Consider the following 26,143-nt stretch of genomic DNA (forward strand, 5'->3'; position numbering starts at 1 on the left):
TGGAGTTTAGCGGTAGGATCGAGTTATCGATAAAAGTATAAATATCATCAGCAAGAAAAGCTCAGTGATAAATCTGTGTTTAAGAACACAGTCATGTTGTCACAGAAGACTGGTTGAGAGGTAGGAATGTCAGAGACAACTTTGCAGGACTCTATCTAGATCTACACCGCTGGAGTGTAATGTTTTAACAACAAAAAATGTCTTAACCCCACTAACCTAAATTGTTAAGTTGTATAAACTTGCATATTACAATGAATGTAAGTTGTCTTTTTAAGTTGAAACAACATGTGTATGATGTATCCTGGGTTCTATTTGTATTGGTGTAGCCATGTATGGCATTCCTTAATGTGGAGTTTGACTGAGATTACTTTATCAGCTCAGGAACAAGGACAAGTCTTGTGAGGCACCCATGACCTTCACATTATGAGGCGAACACATGGCCTGGTGCCTTCCTTCAAAATTTGAATCACACGGCACGAGTTGCCAAGACAATCAAGATCCCCTGCCCTATGCTTTTAAGAATTACTGAATAACAGGTGGCCTCGTTTAAACAAATGCATGTGATCAATTGAAATTCAAAAGCCATGGACTCGTACGGTGGGGGTGGGGGGGTGGGGTATCCGTTAAAACTACAAGCTTAGCTAGCGACAATCGAAAATGCTAGCTAGGTGAACAGTTTTGTTTTGGGATGCTGTTTTCAAATCTACGCTATGCTAGCCACACTTGTTTGGCCTGAATTAGCAAGAGCACAGACTAATGCATAGAGTCAGATTACATCCCTTGAGCAGATCTGCCTTTACACCTTTATATGGAGCTTAATCTGGCCAAATCAACCACTGTGCTGTGTTCTAAATCCAAAACAAAGACTAATTCTTCTGTAATCTTACACACCATAGGCATTCTGGCCGGGGTTCTATCCACATGCCAAAGGGACACCATGAGGACTAAGGAACTTCTTTAGTCGTTATTTTGAGACACTCAAGTCTCGTGTCGGGCATACATCCATGATGAATTGAACAAATGTCGAGCAATAATTAAGCTTGAAATTGACTTGATTTTGACTCTGATTCAAATGACAAAGTAAAGAGAGAACAGGTTCGGGAGCCAGTTTAATGAATACAATCTGTCAGCATATACCGTCTTCCATCTCAATTTGTTCAGCAGGCTCCTCTGTCCTTCAAACCACTCAGTAAATGTTGACTCTCTCTCATGCGTTTACCCTCTCTTTTCATTGGGGTTAGACTTAAAAGAAAAACACTAAAGCGTTCCAATCAATGACTGAGGGCGGACAATGGTGTACAGCAGCCAATGACAAGTAGCGAGCAGGAAATATGTGTCATCCAAGAAGCTATGGCAACAAGCAGCTCTTCGGACCAAAACAGAGATTTTTACTTTTTACAGGTGAAACCGTGGTTCATTTCAGGAAGCAGTGCAGCTCTGTCAACAAAAACAGTCTCTGGGTCTGCAGACACTGACAAGAGAGTGAGAGAGAGCCCACATGGTTAATTCTTTGTGAGTAATAACAACACGTTCGCTTGCAAACAGGCCTGCTCCGGGCCATAACGCTGTCTTTATGCCCATGAATAGCTCACTAACTGTGGCTGGCTGCTTTGCACCCTCAAGGCTTGTAGGCCCCAAATCCACAGCTCAGCGAAAATGAGCTCCGCTTGTCTGACCTTTATTTCCCATGGTGCACCATTTCCCAAATCCTACTGCAAGAGAGTATAGTGCGTTGTGAAGGGCAGTCATAGATCGAGCAAAAGGGTGCATGTGGGTTAGACTTTGAGAGAAAGGATTTGCAGGGCCGTAGAAATTGGAATGTGTGTGTGTGTGTGTGTGTGTGTGTGTGTGTGTGTGTGTGTGTGTGTGTGTGTGTGTGTGTGTGTGTGTGTGTGTGTGTGTGTATGCATGTGTTTGCGCGTGCATGTTTAAGAGACAGAAATATAAAAACGCAACACGTAAAGTGTTCATCCCATGTTTCATGAGCTGAAATAAAAGATCCCAGAACTTTTCAATTTGCACAAAAAGCTTATTTCTTTAACTTTTTTTGCACAAATTTGTTTACATCCCTGTTAGTGAGCATCCTCCATCCACCTGATAGGTGTGGCATATCAAGAAGCTGATTAAACAGCATGAGCATTACACAGGTGCACCTTGTGCTGGGGACAATAAAAAGGCCACTCGAAAATGTGCAGTTTTGTCACACAACACAATGGCATGCTGACTGCAGGAATGTCCACCAGAGCTGTTGACAGAGAATTTAATGTTTCTCTACCATAAGCTGCCTCCGTAATTTTTGAGAATTTGGCATTACGTCCAAGCAGCCTGCAGACCACGTGTAACCTCCACATCTGGCTTCTTCACCTGCGGGATGGTCTGAGACGAGCCTCCCGGACAGCTGTGGGTTTGCACAAACAAAGAATTTCTGCACAAACTGTCAGAAACCATCTCATTTGCGTGCTCATCGTCCTCATCAGTGTCTTGACCTGACTGCAGTTCGAACCAACTTCAGTGGGAAGTGGCTCACCTTTGATGGCCACTGGCACGCTGGAAAAGTGTGCTCTTCACGGATGAAACCCGGTTTCAACTGTACTGGGCGGATGGCAGACAGCGTGTATGGCTTCGTGTGAGCGAGCGGAGTGCCCCATGGTGGTGGTGGGGTTACGGTATGGGCAGGCATAAGCCACGGACAACAAACACAATTGCATTTTATAGATGGCAACTTGAATGCACAGAGAAACGGCACAAGATCCTGAGGCCCATTTTTGTGCCATTCATCCACAGCCACCACCTCATTTTTCAGCATGATAATGCACGGCCCCATGTCACGAGGATCTGTACACAATTCCTGGAAGCTGAAAATGTCCCAGTTCTTCCATGGCCTGCATACTCACCAGACATGTCACCCATTGAGAATGTTGGGGATGTTCTGGATCGACGTGTACAACAGCTTGTTCCAGTTCCTGCCAATACCCAGCAACTTTGCACACAATTGAAGAGGAGTGGGACAACATTCCACCGGCCACAATCAACAGCCCAATAAACTCTATGCGAAGGAGATGAGTCGCACTGCATGAGGCAAATCGTGGTCACACCAGATCCTGACTGGTTTTCTGATCTACGTCCCTACCCTTTTTTTAAAAGGTATCTGTGACCAACAGATTCATATCTGTATTCCCAGTCATGTGAAATCCATAGATTAGGGCCTAATGAATGTATTTCAATTGACTGATTTCTTTATATGAGCTGTAACTCAGTAAAATCTTTGAAATTGTTGCATTTATTTTTGTTCAGTGTATTTCGTTTGTGTGAAAATAAAAGACAGTCCTAACAACAAGCTGATAATAAAAAGAGACAAGGATGGACATACTTTTCCAAAATAATATTCATAGACGTTCTCTCACCTTGATGCTCACAAAGATTAAGGAGACAATTATGGCAGCAGAAAAATACTTCACTTCAGAACTGTTAAGATTCCACAGGTCGCTGTCGCTAGCTGATACAAGGACGTCCACAAGAGTTCCGTTCGATAAGAACTCCCAAAAGATTTTTCCTTGGCAAGTTTCTTAACTTGAGGGGCCATGGAACGCACATAAACAAAACTCAGTGGAACTGGAAGGAAGTTGCAATTTTTCTCCACTACTACGAAACCCTCTCTCACAACCTGGGTTGTTTTTATTAGCCACGACACTGGAAAATGTACTGAAACAGAAAGGGAATACCAGGACTTGTCCAATAAGAAACACTAATTCAAATTTTCCGTTTCATAATGTTTTCATAAATGTGCACTGACATTTCAGTTTGGTTGGCATGGTTTCTATCCAATCCATATACACTGAACAAAAATTTAAAACGCAACATTTAAAGTGATGGTCCCATGTTTCATGAGCTGAAATAAAAGATTACAGAAATTCTCGATATGCACAAAAAGTTTATTTAGCTAAAATTAAGCACAAATGTGTTTACATCCCTGTTAGTGAGCATTTCTCCTTTGCCAAAATGATCCATCCACCTGACAGGTGTGGCATTTCAAGAAGCTGATTAAACATCATGATCATTATGTGCTTCTACATCTGCATTGCTTGCTGTTTGGGGTTTTAGGCTGTGTTTCTGTATAGCACTTTGTGACATCTGCTGATGTAAAAAAGGGTTTATAAATACATTTGATTGATTGACAGGTGCACCTGGTGCTGGGGAAAATAAAAGGCCACTAAAAATGTGCAGTTTTGTCACACAACACAATGCCGCAGACGTCTCAAGTTGAGGGAGCGTGCAATTAGCATGCTGACTGCAGGAATGTCCACCAGAGCTGTTGCCAGAGAATTGAATGTTCATAAACCACCTCTCCAACGTTGTTTTAGAGAACTTGGCAGTATGTCCAACCGGTCTCACAACCGCAGACCACGTGTAACCATGCCAGACCAGGACCTCCACATCCGGCTTCTTCACCTGTGGGATCGCCTAAAGGGATGCTGAGGTGTATTTCTGTTTGTAATAAAGCCCTTTTGTGGGGAAAAAACTCATTATGATTGACAGTTCATATAAGGAAACGAGTCAATTGAAATAAATTCATTAGGCCCTAATCTATGGATTTCACATGACTGGGCAAGGGCGCAGCCATGGGTGGGCCACTGGGAAACCACCCATGGCTGCGCCGTCATGTGAAACCCATAGATTAGGGCCTAATGAATTTATTTCAAATGACTCATTTCCTTATATGAACTGTAACTCTGTAAAATCTTTGAAATTGTTGCATGTTGCATTTATATATTACATTATCAGCTGACAATCCATGTATGATAATACCATGTTCTCTGCGGCTGCCGCTATCAGTCACAAATGGTGCTCTTCATCCCGTCTATCCCGTCTCCCCAATTATCCCATCTAGTGCTGCTGTTATCACCCATTACTTTGCACTCTATAGTTCAAAGTGTTTTATGTGATCGAATCAGCCCCCTTTCAATGCAACAAACCAAAACAAATCTAACTTTGCAAGACCGAGTCTGTGATTTTGTTGAAGGCAGAGCCGGAGCGCCACGAAGAAAATTTCTATTGGGTAGCCCACGTGTGGTCTTTCAATCACCCACGAGGGAATGCGCTTTACAAATCAGAGCGCAGAGCCGCTCGTGTGCAAATTTGTTTATATTCTTTGCTAGTTAGCGAGTTATTAGCCCAGTTATAGATAAGTATAGGTCAGCAATGGGGAGTTACTGCTTCCTACAAGAGCACAAAACGCGTAGGCTACATCTCAAGCTGTCTTTGAAAAGCCAGTCAAGTAAAAAGCTAAATTTAAGGGGCAGTGTTATATTTTGAGAAAGGCTTGAATATGCAAATAAGCTAATAGACAGAGGCATATATTGTAATAATAATTAAAAAATAATGAATTAATGTCAAGCCCTTCATAATGTAAAATTGTTTTTAAAAGTCTCATGCAATGTAGGCCTGCATTGAAAACCACATATAGGCTACTGTAGGCTATATCGTAGAAATCAAAAGCTATGTCCATGTGAAAATATTATGGGATTTGCTCCATTGGTTTTGTTGGTAGGCCTACGGTACATTACGCTGAAATAGCCTATTGGCTACTGTCTAAACCTGTAAGGGTGCAGCCTGTAAACGCGTGCTGGAAGTTGCACAACATTCTCACAACAATCAAGTTTCCGCTCACAAGATCAAAGATTTGCTCAGTGCCCCCAAAAATTAGAGGGAACATTGGTGGTGAGTACGAGCTCCCTGTCATCCAGGACCTCTATACCAGGCGGTGCCAGAAGAAGGAAAAACATTTTTTCTAAAATTCCAGCCACCCATAGACTGTTCTCTCTGCTACCACACGGCAAGCTGTACCAGTGCACCAAGTCTGGAACCAACAGGACAGTGAACAGCTTCTAACCCCAAGCCATCAGACTGCTAAACAAGCTAAATAGCTAATCAAATGACTACCTGGTGCTGCTACTGTCTATTATCTATCCTGTTGCCTAGTCACTATAACCCTACCTATATGTACATACTGTAGCTACAGTGAGGGATAAAAGTATTTGATCCCCTGCTGATTTTGTACGTTTGCCCACTGACAAAGAAATGATCAGTCTATCATTTTAATGGTAGGTTTATTTGAACAGTGAGAGACAGAATAACAACAAAAAAATCCAGAAAAACGCATGTCAAAAATGTTATAAATTGATTTGCATTTTAATGAGGGAAATAAGTATTTGTCCCCTCCTAGATATCAGATATGCCTTAATTTACTTATCCAAATAACACCTGGTGATTATCCTATTAACCACTTTTAAAGATAAACCAATTCAAATGTGTGTATGGAGAGACCCTGTAGGTCGTGCACGCATGCACACACACACACACACACACACACACACACACACACACACACACACACACACACACACACACCCAACCGCCCAACCCCCCACACACAGCAACCTGAAAGCAGGTGAAGGTCGGGGCTCTGGGCAGGTGATTACATAAAGCTGGAGTGAAGTATGTGGCGTTACTTAAAATGTTCTGTTCTAAAAAATGACTCATCTGTCTAGCTGGGATCAGTGGCCCTGGTGGTGGACCCCCACACGTCTTAAACACGGGACACAGGCCTCTACGAAAAAGTCAAACGTCAGATACTATCGATCCAAGTCAAAGGAAAGGCCCCTGCAAGCAGGGGAGTGCTGCAAACATGCTCTGCTATGGGGCTTTCCTTCCCAGCTGGAGTCAAATAAAATACACAACTGATATTCACTATTTACTTCGTATTAATATGGTCGCCATCTTGCCATGCATGATATTGAGGCGGTAGCAACAGTTATGTAGCTATCTAGATCACAGGAGGTTGGTGGCACCATAATTGGGGAGGACGGGCTCGTGGTAATGGCTGGAGTGGAATAGGTGGAATGGCATGAAATACATCAAACACATGGTTTGACACCATTCCATTGGCTCCATTCCAGACATTATTATGAGCCGTCCTCCCCTCAGCAGCCTCCACTGGTCTAGATCTATAGCTCTTCCACAAACTGAATATAGTTACTCGTCTTATAAAGACAAACCTGGATATTTAGTGAAACTGAAACGGTCATCTGCCTCGTCATGAGTTCTATACAGGATTTGTTTTCAAAGCAGGTGGAAATGAGTGATGCACGTTGTATTGAAGGTGAGAAACAGCCGTAGGGTGAACTGGGAGGATTGGCAACAGATGACTTCCCGACATTTAGCCTCCAGATATTTGGAGGGATGCTTTGTACACAATACAGGCATGATGTTGACACAGAGCTAAAATAATAACTACTCTGAGTCTGATATCATAAAAGCTGTTGGAGGATTTAAAAAAAAAAAAACAATGAATGAAAAATTCTGAAAAATTCAAACTGTTATTTCCATTTTATAGACATTTGTGCGTGCATGGTAGCGTTCAACAACCTAACAGCATCATCAATATCACCGTTTGTCGTCAAGTTCAAAATCCTATGATTTTCAGGACATTCATTGTGACTCCGTCTGATGTGGGTTGTGAGTCGTCTAACATTAGCAATTCATGAGCTAATGGGATGTGTAGTACAATTGGACTTCCACGATTCTCAATTTCTCACTGAATCCATTTGGACCATGTAATCATTTTCCCATTACTGAGCTTTAACCCATTATGTTGATACATAGGACGCATCCCAAATGGCACCCTATATTCCCTACATGGTGCATTACTTTTGAACCGAGCCCTATGGTTCATGGTCAAAAGTAGTACACTATGAAGCGGATAGGATGCAATTTTGGAGTGAACTATAGGGACAGTCTCTTGAAAATGTTTAACAAAAGCACCCAAGACCTTACCAGTCACCCATACAGGTCTCGACCTTATTCTCAAAGACCTGAACCGCAGCCGTAGGCATTACTCTGAATGAATGTGGATAATGAGCTAACATATGCACGTTGATCATGGTACGCTTACATGAAGACTGTGCGATCAGTAGCGTGAGCAGGAGAGAGACATACAGAGTTCACCAACGTTACATTGCAAGCAACTATTGAGAACAGAATTCTATATTCACGTTGGTATGAAAACAAAATCCAGACCGGCGCATATACAGAGTCAGGGCTTTCCTGTGTCATGTCCTCTGGTCATAGTTGAATTATTAATCTCTTTACAATGTAGCATCAGTCATTATTGATTATAGAACAATGTCCGATTTGTTTGTAATTGAGATGTTATGAAGAGAACAGATATGTGTATGTGGTTGCTGATATTGCTATTGGCAAATCGTTTCACCTGCATATCAACATTTAGACTCCATTTATGATCCCAATCTGAATGCATAGGCTGAGGTTGTAGATCAGTCTATTGTTATAACACTGTTTCGGAGCTAGTTAACACAGCCACAATGTCATAAACCCTGCCTATTTCTACAATTGATCTTCTTAAAATTAGATTTTAAACAAAACCTTAACCACACTGCAAACCTTATGCCTAAGGCTTGGGGGGGGGGATTATTATCTAGTGGTTACCATGGAACCATGTGGTCACAGAAGAATAAAGTTATTTTCTTCTTTTAGAGCACACCTATAGGCCTACTAGTAGAATATTGTGAGCATCAAGTTTAGTAGAATGCAGTTTGAGTACATACCAGCTACTAACACAAAAAAAACCCAGGAAAACTGTTCTTAAAGGATTCTTGTGTAAAGGACCATGAGGTAGAATACATAGTCCTTTACTGAGTAACTACAGAGAGCTGGTGTGTCAAATAAATGCAATGACATACCAAACATATGCTGTCATTGCAAAAGGCTACGGGAGTATCTTTGATCGCTAAAATGTCAACATGTGCAACTGAGATGTCATATGTCAAGGGATGAGTGCCCAACAGTCGCCTTTATAGTACAATGAAGATTCTGATGCACCATTTACACCATGTCTGTAGAGTATAAAGACGAACCTAACTCCATTTTTAAATCAATAGTGATTTAATGTATAATAAAATAAAGGAAATTAGTCCTGATAGTCCTAGCCCCCCCCATGAGATTTCTAGCCCCCATAGGCTACAGTGCCATGGGGGCAAACATCAAACATGCGGGCTAGATAAGAACAGACATGTTTATTACTAGAATAAAACACACCGCGTCACACTATTATGTATGTGTCCCTAATGAAACCAAAATATGGGGACAAGTCTAACTTTAACCGTGGCATAATAGTTCTGCAATAGCCTACATGCTTCGTACATGTGCGTTTATTTTGCAAAAGTGAATACAGAAGAAATGTGTGGGGCTACAAAATACATGTATTTTATGGCAATACAATGTTTAAAAATATATAGATATTATTGTATGTGCAGATGATAAACAACAGGACCACATCCAACAAGCCCGTCGCGAGACATGGACATTGATTCAAACCTTGAATGCCTACAACTATTGGAATAACACCCTTACTTCCTACTTTTGCTGATTAGCTAGCCGGTGCCATGTCTCACGGCTAACACCCTTTTTCTCCATAACCAGCTTTCCAATTGAGCAGACCATTAGGGCGCAATACGACTAGGATTGCAATGTGTCGAGGGAGACACATTCGTCTATGGCAGCAGTGTCACTTCATTACCCCCCCCTCCCTCCCTCCCTCCCTACAAAAACAACGTAAGAACAGTTTATGATAAAACGTAATTAATTTGACACTTACATTTTACTACCCTGTCCGTCGTAGATAACTTCGGATCATCATTCGGCTTGTTTTCGGACATTTCCAGGGTGTTAACGTTATATATTCAAATATATTTGAACTGTGCCTGAAAAAGAGCCGATGCTGTCCTTGCCCAACAACTGAACTCTATCCAAATGGGAGATCTCAGTGATCTCACTTGCTCCTATCACTCGCCAAAGATACTTGCAACAAGGTTACAAATTTCACCACCCCTAAACTGTAGGTCCGTGTGATTTCTGTATCAAGTTCTTTCTCCCAGCGCTGTGCGCGCGCAACCTAGCCTGCAGTTGGTAAGATACGCCCCCCCGTATATTTGCTCTTCTATTGGTGCCAGAGACCTATTCCCCTTCACGGGCATTTTTAAAGCTTAGATGACATTCGTAAGTATCAACAATATGAATATTAGGCTATACTTGCAGTGCTGTGTGTTGCAACAAATCAGTTCCCTCTCCTGTATCTTGCAACATTGCAACATCAATCATGTGTGTGTGTGAAGCGTTGGCCTGCAACTCCATGGTTGTGCGCTGGATCCTGCCATTTCTGCTTCTTCAAAGACAGCATCTAAACTTCACTCAATCTCTCGCGAAGGGTTTAGAGTAGTCATCATGCAACATGCCATGCAATTTAGATAGCCAAATATTCACTGTTTTGAGTGAGCACCACGAGGCTAGAGATTCCACTCCCCTGGCACACAGGGTGGGTGCAGAGCTATATTATGGCTCTGGGTGGGTGGAATCAAGTAGAACATCTATTCTCTAGTTTCGTGGTGGTGCAAGTATTCAGCCTAACCGCTTTGTGAACGGTTTAAGGGTGGTTGTAAAGGGAAGGTTATAAGTAGTTGATAGACAGTCCACCTTTTAGGATTTATAAGTAAGCTAGTTTAGACAGTTATATTTGGTTATTACAGCGCCACCATGTGGACATTTAGAGACATTCTAATAGAGGAAATAGAATATACTAACCCCAATCAGCCTACAGTTTGGTGACTGTGGTTCAATCCCAAATCGACCCCTAGGCTGCTGCTATTCTTCTTATTGGCGATGGCACCATCTAATGTGCATCCCGTCACCTAGTGTGCGGGATGGAAACAGGATCTCCTGAAAACGGAACTAACAAAAAACTACCAAACTACCTCCCAAAAATGTACTTAACTAAATCAAACAACTTTTCTGTTAACAAAATTAAATCGATACGATCCCTATCTTTGCCCTATGCACTTCTGGAAATCTGGAAGCATTTAACATTTTAGTCATTTAGCAGACGCTCTTATCCAGAGCGACTTACAGTAGTGAAGGCATACATTACATTTTTTTTATTTTTGTACTGGCCCCCCGTGGGAATCGAACCCACAACCCTGGCGTTGCACACACCATGCTGGCATTGCAAACACCATGCTCTACCAACTGAGCCACAGGGAAGACTATTTAACAGTGTATACCAATTCCTTATACCAATCTAATGATCTCCACAAGTGTATAGCGGACAATTTGCGGTTAATTTGGGATTGGACTGGTTTACCATGGTAAAGTTGTGGCCATTTTAAAGGCACAAAATAGTAATCCCACCAATTACAATAGGGTTGCAGCATTGGATCCCTGTAATGGAAGTTTTTATTCTTTATGTGCAATAGAAATGATCAATCCCCCCATTCAGTTAACGTGACAAGGTAGGAACCATAGTTTTAGTCAGTGTTTCCCAGGGAACTCTATTTAGTGAACATGTAAAATGGTACAAAAGCACCCCTTAGCCCTGTGCAGGTGAGAGTGTTATCCCATTGTGTAGAGACGGCACGGCACAGCACAGCACAGCACAGCACAGCACAGCACAGCACAGCACAGTAATTGTTGCTGTAATTCTTTGAGGGAAACCATTTTGAGACCATGGGGACCATGCAGTCTGTTTGGGAAGAACTGTTTAGGGCATGGTCGAGTGTACTGAAAAGCTGTGTTTGTTTATTTAAGTTAGAAAATATTCATTGTTTATTGTAAAAGAATGTATGCCACTGCAATAATGTTTTGTTTTGCAGTTGATTTCATGTGTTTAGAGATGCTTTGGGCTCCAATTTAATCTGTTTAAAACGAGTTAACCTGAAGCCTTTAATAAACTTGAGTTGTTTGTATTTTTCTGCCTCTGTTTCCCTGTAAATGGGCCTAGAACTTAGATGTTACAGTAAGTATTTTGTGTGTTTGCTATCAAGGGTAAAGTTTGTTAGATAATGCATGTTCCTCTGTAGATCAGGTAAAGGCAAGGCACTTGTCCATAAACTCTTCTGGAAATGGAGCCACCATGTACTGCCCCATCTCTGTCTGATCTTCATAAGCAGGATGCTCTCTGCCCTTAACTACTTATCAGACCAATAGCATACAATCAATAGAGCCAGTGTTTGGAGAGCTGTTTTTCCTTGTCACAGCAGTCAGGACTCTCACGCAGACAAATGGGGAAGAAATTAGCTCAGGTGAGTAGCCTAGACCTTCTGAACTTTTGACAAATTCTGATGTTTGCATCTTTTGTTTAGTGCTGTGTTATTACACGAAATAGCTTTTTTTGTGTGGAATTGTGTTGATTTTGGAGATTGGTATTGGATACTTATTACATTTTGGTTTGACTTGCAATATGTGGCTTTACATATATTAGCAGGCATTGCACCTGTGAAAATCTCCCTATTTCCACCATCCTCTTGTAGCCGAGGACCTGCTCATTATCTATGAGGCAGAGCAATGGGCTTCATACCTGCGCTCTATCTTCACCGGGCCTGTCCGGGAGGGAGTGATTTAATGCAATGACATCACCACAGTGACCAGCCGGCGGGAGGACATCCTGCAACTGGGCCGGTACAAGGTCAAGCTGTTGATCCTGTCTAGGAGCATGTTGAAGGGCCTTTCTCAGCTCCGACGCTTCTTCCTGGCCCGCGTGCTGAACCCTGCGGTCCACGTGGTGGTGCTCCTGTGTGGGGTGGATAGCCTGGCACCCCTCCTGGAGGTGGTGCCCCTCAAGGGGGATGAGTGTTTGCAGATATCCAGTGAGCAAGACGCCCACGACTACCTGTCGGAGGTGACTGACGTCGTGCAGAGAGGTACAGGGGTAGGGGGAAGGGGAGGTCAGAAAAGGGGATTATGGGAGGTTGGGTGCAGTGTAGAGGGTCTGCACAAATTTTTTTAATGCTTATTCAATAATGAATGCCATAAAACGTTTAATGAATTCCTGAGGCAACAAGTGGGAGGTTGGGGTCAGGGCAAACCTAGATTTAATGTAGGCTATAGACATGCAGAGTTCCCACATATGCTGAACACTTGTTGGCTGCTTTTTTTGCGATCCAACTCATCAAAAAACCATCTCAATTGGGTTGAGGTCAGGTGATTGTGGAGGCCAGGTCATCTGATGCAGCACTCCATCACTCTCTTTCTTGGTCAAATAGCCCTTACACAGCCTGGAGGAGGTCATTGTCCTGTTGAAAAACCAATTATAATCCCACTAAGAGCAAACTAGTTGGGATGGCGTACCGCTGCAGAATGATGTGGTAGCCATACTGGTTAAGTGTGCCTTGAATTCTAAATAAATAATTGACAGTGTCACCAGCAAAGCTCCCCCACACCATCACACCTCCTCCTCCATGCTTCACGGGGGAACCACACATGCAGAGATCATCCGTTCACAAAGACACGGTGGTTGGAACCTAAAATCTCAAATTTGGACTCATCAGACCAAAGGACAGATTTCCACCGGTCTAATGTCCATTGCTCGTGTTTCTTGGCCCAAGAAAGTATTTTCTTCATATTGGTGTCCTTTAGTAGTGGTTTCTTTGCAGCAATTCGACCATGAAGGCCTGATTCACATAGTCTCCTCTGAACAGTTGATGTGTCTGTTGCTTGAACTATGTGAATAATTTATTTGGGCTGTTATTTCTGAGGCAGGTAACTCTAATGAACTTATCCTCTGCAGCAGAGGTAACTCTGGGTCTTCCTTTCCTGTGGTGGTCCTCATGAGAGCCAGTTTCATCATAGTGCTTGATGGATTTTGCAACTGCACTTGAAGAAACTTTCAAAGTTCTTGACATTTTCCAGATTGACTGACCTTCATGTCTTAATTAAAGTAATGATGGACTGTTGCTTCTCTTTGCTTATTTGAGCTGTTCTTGCCATAATATGGACCTGGTCTTTTACCAAATAGGGTTATCTTCTGTATACCACCTCTACCTTGTTACAACACAACTGATTGGCTCAAACGCATTAAGAAGGAAAGAAATTCCACAAATGTAACTTTTAACAAGGTACACCTGTTAATTTAAATGCATTCCAGGTGACTACCTCATGAAGCTGGTTGAGAGAATGCCTAGAGTGTGCAAAGCTGTCATCAAGGCAAAGAGTGGCTACTTTGAAGAATCTAAACTATATTTTGATTTGTTGAAAACTTTTTGGGGTTACTAGATGATTCCATATGTGTTATTTCACAGTTTTGATGTCTTCACTATTATTGTACAATGTAGTAAATAGTCAAAATAAAGAAAAACCCTGGAATGAGTAGGTTTGTCCAAACTTTTGATGGTACTGTATGTGTATATATCTATAGCCGACATTAAATCTATGCATTCGGAAAGTATTGACACCAACATTTTGTTACGTTACAGCTTTGTTCTAAAATTAATCAAATAGTTTTTTCCCCTCTTGAATCTACACACAATACCCCATAATGACAAAGTAAAAACAGGTTTTTAGAAAATGTTTGCAATATATATCACATTTTACATAAGTATTCAGACACTTTACTCAGTACTTTGTTGAAACACATTTGGCAGCGATTACAGCATCGAGTCTTCTTGGGTATGAAGCTACAAGCTTGGCACACCTGTATTTGCAGAGTTTCTCCCGTTCTTCTCTGCAGATCCTCTCAAGATCTGTCAGGTTGGATAGGGAGCGTCACTGCACAGCTATTTTCAGGTCTCTCCAGAGATGTTTGATCGGGTTCAAGTCTGGGCTCTGGCTCGACCACTCAAGGACATTCAGAGACTTGTCCTAAAACCACTCCTGCGTTGCCTTGGCCATGTGCTTAAAAACATCCCCACAGCATGATGCTGCCACTACCATGCTTCACCGTAGGGATGGTGCCAGGTTTCCTCCAGACTTGACGCTTGGCATTCAGGCCAAAGTGTTCAATCTGGGTTTCATCAGACCAGAGAATCTTGTTTCTCATGGTCTGAGATTCTTTAGGGCCTTTTGACAAGCTCCAAGCGGGCTATCATGTGCCTTTTACCGAGGAGTGGCTTCCATCTGGCCACAGAGAAACTCTGGAGCTCTGTCGGGTTAATGGTCACCTCCCTGACCAAGGAACTTCTCCCCCGATTGCTCAGCTTGGACAGGCGGCGAGCTCAGCCAAAAATGTTTGGTACCCTTCCCCAGATCTGTGCCTCGACACAATCCTGTCTCGGAGCTCTACTGACAATTCCTTTGACCTCATGGCTTGGATTTTGCTTTGACATGCACTGTCAACTGTGGGACCTTTATATAGACAGGTGTGTGCCTTTCCAAATCATCTCAAATCAATTGAATTTACCACAGGTGGACTCCAATCAAGTTGTAAAAACATCTCAAGGATCATTGATGGAAACAGGATGCACCTGAGATCAATTTTGAGTCTCATTCTAAAAGGTCTGAATACTTATGTAAATAAGGTATTGCTGTTTTTTATATATTTGCAAACATTTCTAAAACTGTTTTTGCTTTGTCAATATGGGGTATTGTGTGTAGATTGAGGATATTGTTTTATTTTATTTAATCCATTTTAGAGTAAGGCTGTAACAATGTGGGAAAAGGGAAGCGATGTGATTTTTTTCCGATTGCACTGTATCTATAGGCTACATTAAATCAAATTTTTGCCCTGACCCCAACCTCTCACCTGTTGCTTCAGGAATTTATAAAAGTATTATATCATTCATTACTATGGTGGGTGTTTTGGATACATCGTTGGAATTGTTGAATGCACAATGGTCACAATAAATCCCTCACACAATCATGTTATAAAAGTGAACACAAAAGGCAGTAATTGAAATAAACCAAATGGAGAAGCATTTTATGAGTCATTGCCAGTTAGTGGACTTGCTGGTCTCCGGTCATACTGGTTAGGTGAAAAGTTGTGGCTACCTACGTCTATGTTGAATTGTATTATTTTTCAAGTAATTGCCTCAGAAACAAATTAGTGGACTTGCTGCACAAGTGATCTCCTGCCTCAGCGGACTTGCCTCACAGGCAATATCCATACAACTAATTGGGCATTGTCGAACCGCATATACCTGTAGCTCAAGTCAACACTGAAGAGAAGGCTAGTAGAGTAGCAGATAATGGGAGGTAAAATACAAACGGGGCCAGATTACCTAACAGGCACGCAGGGCCTCCCCCAGATGGTATGTGAACATGTCATAAGCCATGGCAAAATGTGTAGAATTGCAGGAAAATGTGCTTTTAAACTGCAACTTTTTTTTGTCTGCCCTATGGCAAAATGTGTAGAATTGCATGAGATTAGCTATAAAACTACTAATTTCTCTGCACCATGGCAAAATTAGCAGGAAGAATTGCAGGAAGTTAGCTGTACGGGGGCCCACTGGAGGAAGGTGCCTCGGGGCTCCAGTTGTGGTAGTCCGGCCCTGGACACAAAGTGTAGGAACACAATGTCCCTGACTCTAGTTAAGTGCTGCAACAATTGGACAGTAGCTAGGTGTTCAGTTTGGCCTCGGTTTCCATGAGAACACTACGTATTCTGAGGAATTTGACAGTTATTATTTCTTGAGTCACACTCTACTCTCTGCTACACAGTTAGTTTTCTGAGAAATTCGAAACCATTTGCTGTCAGCCATATATTTGTATTAAAACCTTTTACTGCAGTGGACAAAATCAGGACCACACAGAGTGATTCTTGGTAGTCTTAAACAAATCTACTGAGAAACAAAAGTATACACCTCACAAGCATGGTCATGGGCTTAAAAAGGGATTATTTCAGATATAGAGTTGAAATGTATTCAATGTTGAGTTTACATCCCAATATTACACATCACAGAAGACTGAAATATAACAAAACTGTTTGACATAGAAACACCAGATTTTCATCAGTAAAATAAAAAAAATCTATTAATTAAGGAAAATGTTAAAAACATTCCACCCATGAGGCCAAAGAGGGTGCTTTTGGTTACATGATCGACGTGATCTAAAAAGGATGGGAGGTCCAAAAGGTATGCTTCTCTGCTAGTGTGTGTAGGTGGCCTAGCTCATGTAAATTGCCTCCCTTTCCTCTTTCACCATTATCTCTCCTTATGCAAATCCGAATGTACCCTACTAAGGCTCCTCCTGCTGTGACCCACACAGCCAGTTCGGTAGCAGTACTTGCTAATCTTTGTAAACTACTGTTAAAAAATTACTCAGAAACGTAGATTTTGACAACAGAAATGTAGATGCTGACTATTACTTGGGATATTTGAATCTCACCAATTACCAAACAAAAGTGAAACACTTGTGTCAAGACTATTTTCCAGGTGAGGCACAAAGGCCCAAAGCAACAACCAGGCACTCAGACACCAACATTGTTAATACAGTGGTAGAGGAAACACTAAGTATTTAATTTGGGCTTGACTCTTCTACAGGGCACCAGGCTGCAGCAGGTAACATCAGTGATACGCCTGGGAAGTTGACCGGACCGGAGCTAAACGTAAAGTTGGAGAGCAGGCAGTCGACTGGAACCTCGAGTACCAAACCCAACAACATGCGGGTGGTCCCCTCCAGAGTTCCCTGTGGGGTGAGGCATCAACACACGTCAGGAGGCCACATCAAAGCATTCAGTGGCATGACATACCCAGTCAGAATGTACTGTAACAATATAAACTCAGCAAAAAAAGAAACGTCCTCTCACTGTCATCTGCGTTTATTTTCAGCGAACTTAACATGTGTAAATATTTGTATGAACATAACAAGATTCAACAACTGATACATAAACTGAACAAGTTCCACAGACATGTGACTAACAGAAATGGAATAATGTGTCCCTGAACAAAGGGGAGGTCAAAATCAAAAGTAACAGTCAGTATCTGGTGTGGCCACCAGCTGCATTAAGTACTGCAGTGCTCATGGACTGCACCAGATTTGCCAGTTCTTGCTGTGAGATGTTACCCCACTCTTCCACCAAGGGACCTGCAAGTTCCCGGACATTTCTGGGTTGAATAGCCCTAGCCCTCACCCTCCGATCCAACAGGTCCCAGACGTGCTCAATGGTATTGAGATCCGGGCTCTTCTCTGGCCATGGCAGAACACTGACATTCCTGTCTTGCAGGAAATCACGCACAGAACGAGCAGTATGGCTGGTGGCTTTGTCATGCTGAAGGGTCATGTCAGGATCAGCCTGCAGGAAGGGTACCACGAGGGAGGAGTATGTCTTCCCTGTAACGCACAGCTTTGAGATTGTTGTCATTGCAGGCATGCTCAGTCCGATGATGCTGTGACACACCGCCCCAGACCATGACGGAGCCTCCACCTCCAAATCGATCCCGCTCCAGAGTACAGGCCTCGGTATAACGCTCATTCCTTCAACGATAAACGCAAATCCGACCATCACCCCTGGTGAGACAAAACCGTGACTCGTCAGTGAAGAGCACTTTTTGCCAGTCCTGTCTGGTCCAGCGACGGTGGGTTCATTTAATAGGCGACGTTGTTAACGGTGATGTCTGGTGAGGACCTGCCTTACAACAGACCTACAAGCCCTCAGTCCAGACGCTCTCAGCCTATTGGGGACAGTCTGAGCACTGATGAAGGGATTGTGCGTTCCTGGTGTAACTCGGGCAGTTGTTGTTGCCGTCCTGTACCTGTCCCGCAGGTGTGATGTTTGGATGTACCGATCCTGTGCAGGTGTTACACGTGGTCTGCCACTGCGAGGATGATCAGCTGTCCATCCTGTCTCCCTGTAGCGCTGTCTAGGCATCTCACAGTACGGACATTGCAATTTATTGCCCTGGCCACATCTGCAGTCCTCATGCCTCCTTGCAGCATGCCTAAGGCACGTTCACGCAGATGAGCAGGGACCCTGGGCATCTTTCTTTTGGTGTTTTTCAGAGTCAGTAGAAAGGCCTCTTTAGGAGGGAAAGTTTTCATAACTGTGACCTTAATTGCCTACCGTCTGTAAGCTGTTAGTGTCTTAACGACCGTTCCACAGGTGCATGTTCATTAATTGTTTATGGTTCATTGAACAAGCATGGGAAACAGTGCTTAAACTCTTTACAATGAAGGTCTGTGAAGTTATTTTGATTTCTATGAATTATCTTTGAAAGACAAGGTCCTGAAAAAGGGATTTTTCTTTTTTTGCTGAGTTTATATTTTTTGCACGCAATAGTTAAAAAATGCATTCCCGTTACAAATTGGTTTTAAGTTTTTACATTCTTTTTTTTTACATTTAATAGCACTGTTTGTCAGAATGTCACCCAATGTACTCTTTTATTGTTCATTTGTGTTGTGTTCTTTCCCTCCTGTAGACTCCAGGCGAGGTGTTCATTCTTTTAAAAGACACTGTGTCCAGTAAAGATGCGAAGGTTGAATTCAGAGGGAGTAAAAGCAGGATGAGGGTGAAACCTGTCCACTGGAATGAACACGTCCTCTGTGTGAACGCAGCAGGTGAGTGAAAATTCAATGGCATCGTTGCTTATTCTAGAGCAACGTTTAATGAATTTGACACAGAGCACATAAAGAAACACCATGGTTTCTAAAATCACACCCTATTCCCATTATAGTGTACTACCTAGGAAGTCTACCCATGATTTTACATACTGGGTCATGTCATGAGATTAGGGAAATTAGACATTAAAAGAAGCGCTGTCAAGCTCACATTTTACTCACCCATGGTGTTTAGTTCACTTCGTTTCCCCACGACTCTTTGATTGAATATTGATACAAACATGTAGTAAACTATTTCGCGAAAATACTTTTTCCATTTCACTGGTATTTGTGGCTTTTATCCCCAAAACAAACTTTCCCCCTCTGACTGTGAAACCAACACTCCACTCTACCCCCCACAATATAATTGTTTGTTTGACTACAGATAGCTACTGTAACAACCAGGAATAGACCAAGTGTATGTTTCCCCACAAAAAAAGGTTTCTTCTACAAATGCACTCTGTGCACTGTAGTTGTATGATACTCAATGACTTTGTTTATGATGCCCAATGCTTGAGACATGTTGATGTTATTTGTATTTCTGTTGCAGACTTCCCAGCAGGAAGTGTGGGTGTTACACTGTGTTGGGGAGACGGGGAAGGCCCATCTGCAGTTCTACAGCACCATGGAGGATATCTCTCGCCTCCTGACCAGACCCTGTGGACGCCATGTGCCAGGTATGCCCAGGCCATAGCAGCTCAGGAAACTTTGATGCCCTCAGAAAGAAGATGTAGGATCATTCAGTTGGTCTACAATGAAGGCCATTTGCACAGTGGGTAAATGACTTGTCAATACCTGTGTTCCACAAGAGGCATTTTACATTGTTCTGAAGCGAATGCTTATACCAATACAATGCTTTTAAATATGTGGGGAGGAGTACAAATGACTAAAGGAGGACAAATGACTCAAATGTAAACGTACACAAGTGTACACTATGGCTGCAAGAGACAAGCGGCCCAATTCTGATTTTGTTTTCACTCATTGGTCTTTTGACCAATAAGCTCTGGAAAATATCTGATGTGATTGGTCAAAAGACCAATTAGTGGAAAAAATGTCAAATGGGCTGCCTGTCTAAACAAAATTACTACTGGTCATTTGTTGTTTGATGACTAAACCAATACTTCACTGGAGTTTCTAGTTTTAATGTCATACGCACAAGTACAGTGACATGTCTTTTTTGCAAACTTAACCCAATCAATAGCAATTTAATACAAAAAAATAACACAAGGTAAACAAAAAGGCACAAGAAATAAAAATAAGAAGAATACGATAAAGTAAGTAAGAATACTATATACAGGGTCAGTTCCATATTTACAATGTGAAAGGACACTGGAGTGATAGAGGTAGATACAGTTGAAGTCGGGAGTTTACATACACCTTCAATTCCTGACATTTAATCCTAGTAAAAATTCCCTGTCTTAGGACAGTTAGGATCACCACTTTATTTTAAGATTGTGAAATGTCAGAATAATAGTAGAGAGAATTATTTATTTCAGCTTTCATCCCATTCCCAGTGGGTCAGAAGTTTATATACACTCAATTCGTTTTTGGTAGCGTTGCCTTTAAATTGTTTAACGTGGGTCAAATGTTTCAGGTAGCCTTCCACAAGCTTCCCACAATAAGTTGGGTGAATTTTGGCCCATTCCTCCTGAGAGAGCTGGTGTAACTGAGTCAAGTTTGTAGGCCTCCTTGCTCGCACACGCTTTTTCAGTTCTGCCCACAAATGTTCTATAGGATTGAGGTCAGGGCTTTGTGATGGCCATTCCAATACCTTGACTTTGTTGTCCTTAAGCCATTTTGCTACAACTTTGGAAGTATGCTTGGGGTCATTGTCCATTTGGAAGAGCCATTTGCGACCAAGGTTTAACTTCCTGACTGATGTCTTGAGATATTGCTTCAATATATCCACATCATTTTCTTTCCTCATGATGCTATCTATTTTGTGACGTGCACCAGTCCCTCCTGCAGCAAAGCACCCCCACAACATGATGCTGCCACTCCTGTGCTTCACGGTTGGGATGGTGATCTTGGGCTTGCAAGCCTCCCCCCTTTTCCTCCAAACATAACGATGGTCATTATGGCCAAACAGTTCTATTTTTGTTTTATCAGACCAGAGGACATTTCTCCAAAAAGTACGATCTTTGTCCCCATGTGCAGTTGCAAACCGTAGTCTGGCTTTTTTTATGGCGGTTTTGGAGCAGTGGCTTCCTCCTTGCTGAGCGGCCTTTCAGGTTATTTCGATATAGGACTCGTTTTACTGTGGATATAGATACTTTGTACCTGTTTCCTCCAGCATCTTCACAAGGTCCTTTGCTCTTGTTCTGGGATTGATTTGCACTTTTCGCACCCAAGTACGTTCATCTCTAGGAGACAGAACGCACCTCATTCCTGAGCGGTTTGACGGTTGCGTGGTCCCATGGTGTTTATACTTGCGTACTATTGTTTGTACAGAGGAACGTGGTACCTTCAGGTGTTTGGAGATTGCTCCCAAGGATGAACCAGACTTTGAGGTCTACAATGTTTTTTCTGAGGTCTTGGCTGATTTCTTTAGATTTTCCCATGTCAAGCAAAAAGGCACTGAGTTTGTAGGTAGGCCTTGAAATACATCCACAGGTACACCTCCAATTGACTCAAATGATGTCAATTAGCCTATCAGAAGCTTCTAAAGCCATGACATCATTTTCTGGAATTTACCAAGCTGTTAAAGGCACAGTCAATTTAGTGTATGTAAACTTCTGACCCACTGGAATTGTGATACAGTGAATTATAAGTGAAATAATCCGTCTGAAAATGTCACACCCTGATCTTAGAGAGCCTGTTTTATTCTCTATTTTGTTAGGTCAGGGTGTGACTTGGGTGGGAATATCTATGTGTCTATTTCTTTGTTGGCCTAGTATGGTTCCCAATCAGAGGCAGCTGTTTATCATTGCCTCTGATTGGGGATCATACTTAGGCAGCCCTTTTTCCCACCTGTGATTGTGGGATCTTGTTTTTGTGTAGCTGCTGTGAAGCCTGCAGAACTTTACGTTCGTTTTTTAAAATTTTCTTGGTTTTGTCGGTGTTCATTTTAATAAAGGAAAATGTTTGCCTTCCACGCTGCACCATGGTCCATTTCTAACGACGAGCGTAACAGAAAACAATTGTTGGAAAAATGACTTGTGTCATGCAAAGTAGATGCTCTAACTGATTTGCCAAAACTATAGTTTGTTGACAAGAAATTTGTGGAGTGGTTGAAAAACTAGTTTTAATGACTCCAACCTATGTGTATGTAAACTTCCGACTTCAACTGTATATATCTTTTTTTATTGTATTGTACCCCGTTTTTCTCCGCAAATTCGTGATATCCAATTACGAGCTTGTCTCATCGCTGCAACTCCCCAACGGGCTCGGGAGTCATACGTCTTCCGAAACATGACCCGCCTGTCATGCCTGTCCCCGCTCCCCCTCTCTGGCGCTCGAGGGCACCAGGCAGCCCATCATTACGCCCACCAGTTGCCATTGTTACGCGCATCAGCGCTTCATGGGACTTGGCTGGCTCATCAGGCTGCCGTGCCTCGGCTTGCTCGTCAGCCGACTTGTCAGGCTCCCGCACCTCAGCCGACTTGTCAGGCTCCCGCGCCTAGGCCGACTCGTCAGGCTCCCGCGTCTCGGCCGGCTCGTCAGGCTCCCGCAACTCCTCAGGCTCCCACGCCTCGGCCAACTCGTCAGGCTCCCGCGCCTAGGCCGGCTCGTCAGGCTGCTGCGTCTTGGCCGGCTCGTCAGGCTCCCGCGCCTCGGCTGGCTCGTCAGACTGCAGTGCCTCGGCTGGCTCGTCAGGCTGCAGCACCTCGGCCGGCTCCCATCCCACATTATGCCTCAGCTGGCTCGTCAGGCTCCAACTCCTCGGCCGGCTCGTCAGGCTCCCACACCTCGTCTGGCTCATCAAGCTCCCACACCTCGTCCGGCTCGTCAGCCTGCTTCAAATCAGGCTCACATCCCACGTCATGCCTCAGCCGGTTCGTCAGGCTCCAACACCTCGGCCGGCTCGTCAGGCTCCTGCGCCTCGGCCGGCTTGTCAGGCTCCTGCGCCTCGGCCGGCTTGTCAGGCTGCGTCAATCAGGCTCCCATCCCACATCATGCCTCAGCCGGCACGTCAGGCTCCCCTGCCTCAGCCGGCTCGTCAGGCAGCAGCGCCTCGGCTGGCTCGTCAGGCTGCTTCAATCAGGCTCCCATCCCACGTCATGCCTCGGCCCGGCTCGTCACGCTCCCGCGCCTCGGCCGGCTCGTCACGCTCCCGCGCCTCGGGCCCTCGCCGGCCGTCGCCCTCCTCGTCAGGCTCCCGGGCCTCGCCGCTCGCAGGCTCGGCCGCTCGTCAGGCTGCTTCAATCAGGCTCCCATCCCACGTCATGCCTCGGCCGGCTCGTCACGCTCCCAGCGCCTCGGCCGGCTCGTCACGCTCCCAGCGCCTCGGCCGGCTCGTCACGCTCCCAGCGCCTCGGCCGGCTCGTCACGCTCCCAGCGCCTCGGCCGGCTCGTCACGCTCCCAGCGCCTCGGCCGGCTCGTCACGCTCCCAGCGCCTCGGCCGGCTCGTCACGCTCCCAGCGCCTCGGCCGGCTCGTCACGCTCCCAGCGCCTCGGCCGGCTCGTCACGCTCCCAGCGCCTCGGCCGGCTCGTCACGCTCCCAGCGCCTCGGCCGGCTCGTCACGCTCCCAGCGCCTCGGCCGGCTCGTCACGCTCCCAGCGCCTCGGCCGGCTCGTCACGCTCCCAGCGCCTCGGCCGGCTCGTCAGGCTCCCGCGCCTCGGCCGGCTCGTCAGGCTCCCGCCCCTTGGCCGAATGAACTGTCCACCTGGCTATCAGCAGAGCCTCGTCTGAAAGCCTCATTTACTGCCGTTTTAAAAACCATAGCTGATATGACTGACTTGTTTTTTACTGACTCCTTGTGAATTTGTGCAAGTCGATAAGAACCGCATTCTCCTTCAATAATAACTAACACCACCATGGGTTTTGACTTTTGAAACATACCATTCATGTTTGTTATTATATCATTAACACTTAGCTCTTAAGTATAACTGTATAAGCAAGCAAATGAGCTGCGACGAGGTAGGCCTATTCCTTCAGCACTTTCAAGATGGACACCGATAGAAATGTTAGTTCAGATAAATTCAGCAAGATGTTGAGGCCTTAACTTTACTCTTCTTTAAGTTACCAGAGAGGCAGACTACCATGTGAAGTATTTTATTAGGCCTATGTGGTCAAAAAAATAAGGAAACAGTCACAAGGATCCACTTTTATATACAATATACCGACACACAGATGGCGCATTGCGCAAACAAAACAGCCCTCGCAATATCAACAGAAATTAATGGGCCTATTACTGAACTTTTTGTTGAAAACAAATATTTGAATGGGAAGAGACTGTCACTGGCAAACATGGTTACAGACCAAAGAACATTATATAGTATCCCCTCCTCGTGAAGAAAAGAACATGAGCTAATTACACTGTTTCATGAGCTGAAATAAAAGATCCCAGAAATGTTCTATATGTACAAAAAGCTTACTTCTCTCAAATGTTGTGCACAAATTTGTTTACATCCATGTCAGTGAGAATTTCTCAACTGCTCAGATTATCTATCCACCTGACAGGTGTGGCATATCAAGAAGATGATTAAACATCATGAACATTACACAGGTGTACCTTGTGCTGGGGACAATAAAAGGCCTCTTTAAAATGTGCAGTTTTGTCACATAACACAATGCCACAATGTCTCAAGTTTTCAGGGAGTGTGCAATTGACATGCTGACTGCAGAAATTCCCCAGAAATTCCCAGAGAATGTTATGTTAATTTATCTACAATAAGCCGCCTCCAACATTGTTTTAGAGAAGTGGCGGTACGTCCAACCGGCCTCACAACTGCAGATCGTTTGCTGATGTCAACGTTGTGAACAGAGTGCCCCATGGTGGAGTATGGGCAGGCATAAGCTGCGGATAATGAATACAATTGCATTTTATCGATGGAAATGTGAATGCACAGAGATACCGTAACGAGATCCTGAGGCCCATTGTTGTGTCATTCATCCGCAGCCATCACCTCATGTTTCAGCATGATAATGCACGGTCCCATGTTGCAAAGATCTGTACACAATTCCTGGAAGCTGAAAATGTCCCAGTTCTTCCATGGCCTGCATACTCACCAGACATGTCACCCATTGAGCATGTTTGGGATGCTCTGGATCAACGTGTACGACAGCGTGTCGAATCGTGACGTCAGTGATCTTCAGGTCGGAGCTCTAGAAAGAGGCCAGAGTTCCCAACTTGGAATTCAGAGTTGGCTGACCATTCAAAACATATTTTCCCAGTCGGAGTTAGTTTTTTTTCCAGAGTTCCCAGTTGTCTTGAACGCACTGAAGTCTGAGATTTCCGAGGTTCCAGATGTTTTGAACATGGCAGAAGTCATGCTGGATTGACAGTATGGCCAATGTTCAACCTTTTCTGGCCTATTGTGTTGATTGTAAAGATACCCTTTCAGAATTGTTTTAAACCCAGACTTGGAACACACACCCTCTCCACCGAATAGTAGGCAGGTTAAGCAAAATATTGATTGCTTTGCGACACTTGCAGTTAGCCGTTGATTCCTTCCAAACCACTCATTGTTGAATTTGAGTAATGTTTATGGCCGATGGGCACCGATCGTTTTATCTATAGTTTCTCTTCATATGACAAGGATTGAAAAGGATTTGCCAGTAGATTGTCGACATGATTCATGACAATGACTGCTTGTCTAGCTTGCT

The 26,143-nt window shown here is 43.8% G+C and overlaps 1 protein-coding gene across 6 annotated transcripts in view; it reads right to left on the reverse strand.

Moving 5' to 3' along the window:
* LOC106608629 (serine/threonine-protein phosphatase 2B catalytic subunit alpha isoform) overlaps positions 1–9,974 on the reverse strand; it is a 138,687-nt gene extending 128,713 nt beyond the window's left edge. For all 6 annotated transcript variants that reach the window (XM_014206697.2, XM_014206695.2, XM_014206694.2 and 3 more), the window contains exon 1: positions 9,674–9,974. In XM_014206697.2, coding sequence (XP_014062172.1) covers positions 9,674–9,734 — 61 coding nt within the window. In that variant the 5' untranslated portion in view covers positions 9,735–9,974. The remainder of the gene's footprint in view (positions 1–9,673) is intronic.
* Positions 9,975–26,143: the final 16,169 nt, after the last annotated feature.

This window comes from Salmo salar, chromosome ssa07, assembly GCF_905237065.1.
Source record: "Salmo salar chromosome ssa07, Ssal_v3.1, whole genome shotgun sequence".
Taxonomy (NCBI): domain Eukaryota; kingdom Metazoa; phylum Chordata; class Actinopteri; order Salmoniformes; family Salmonidae; genus Salmo; species Salmo salar.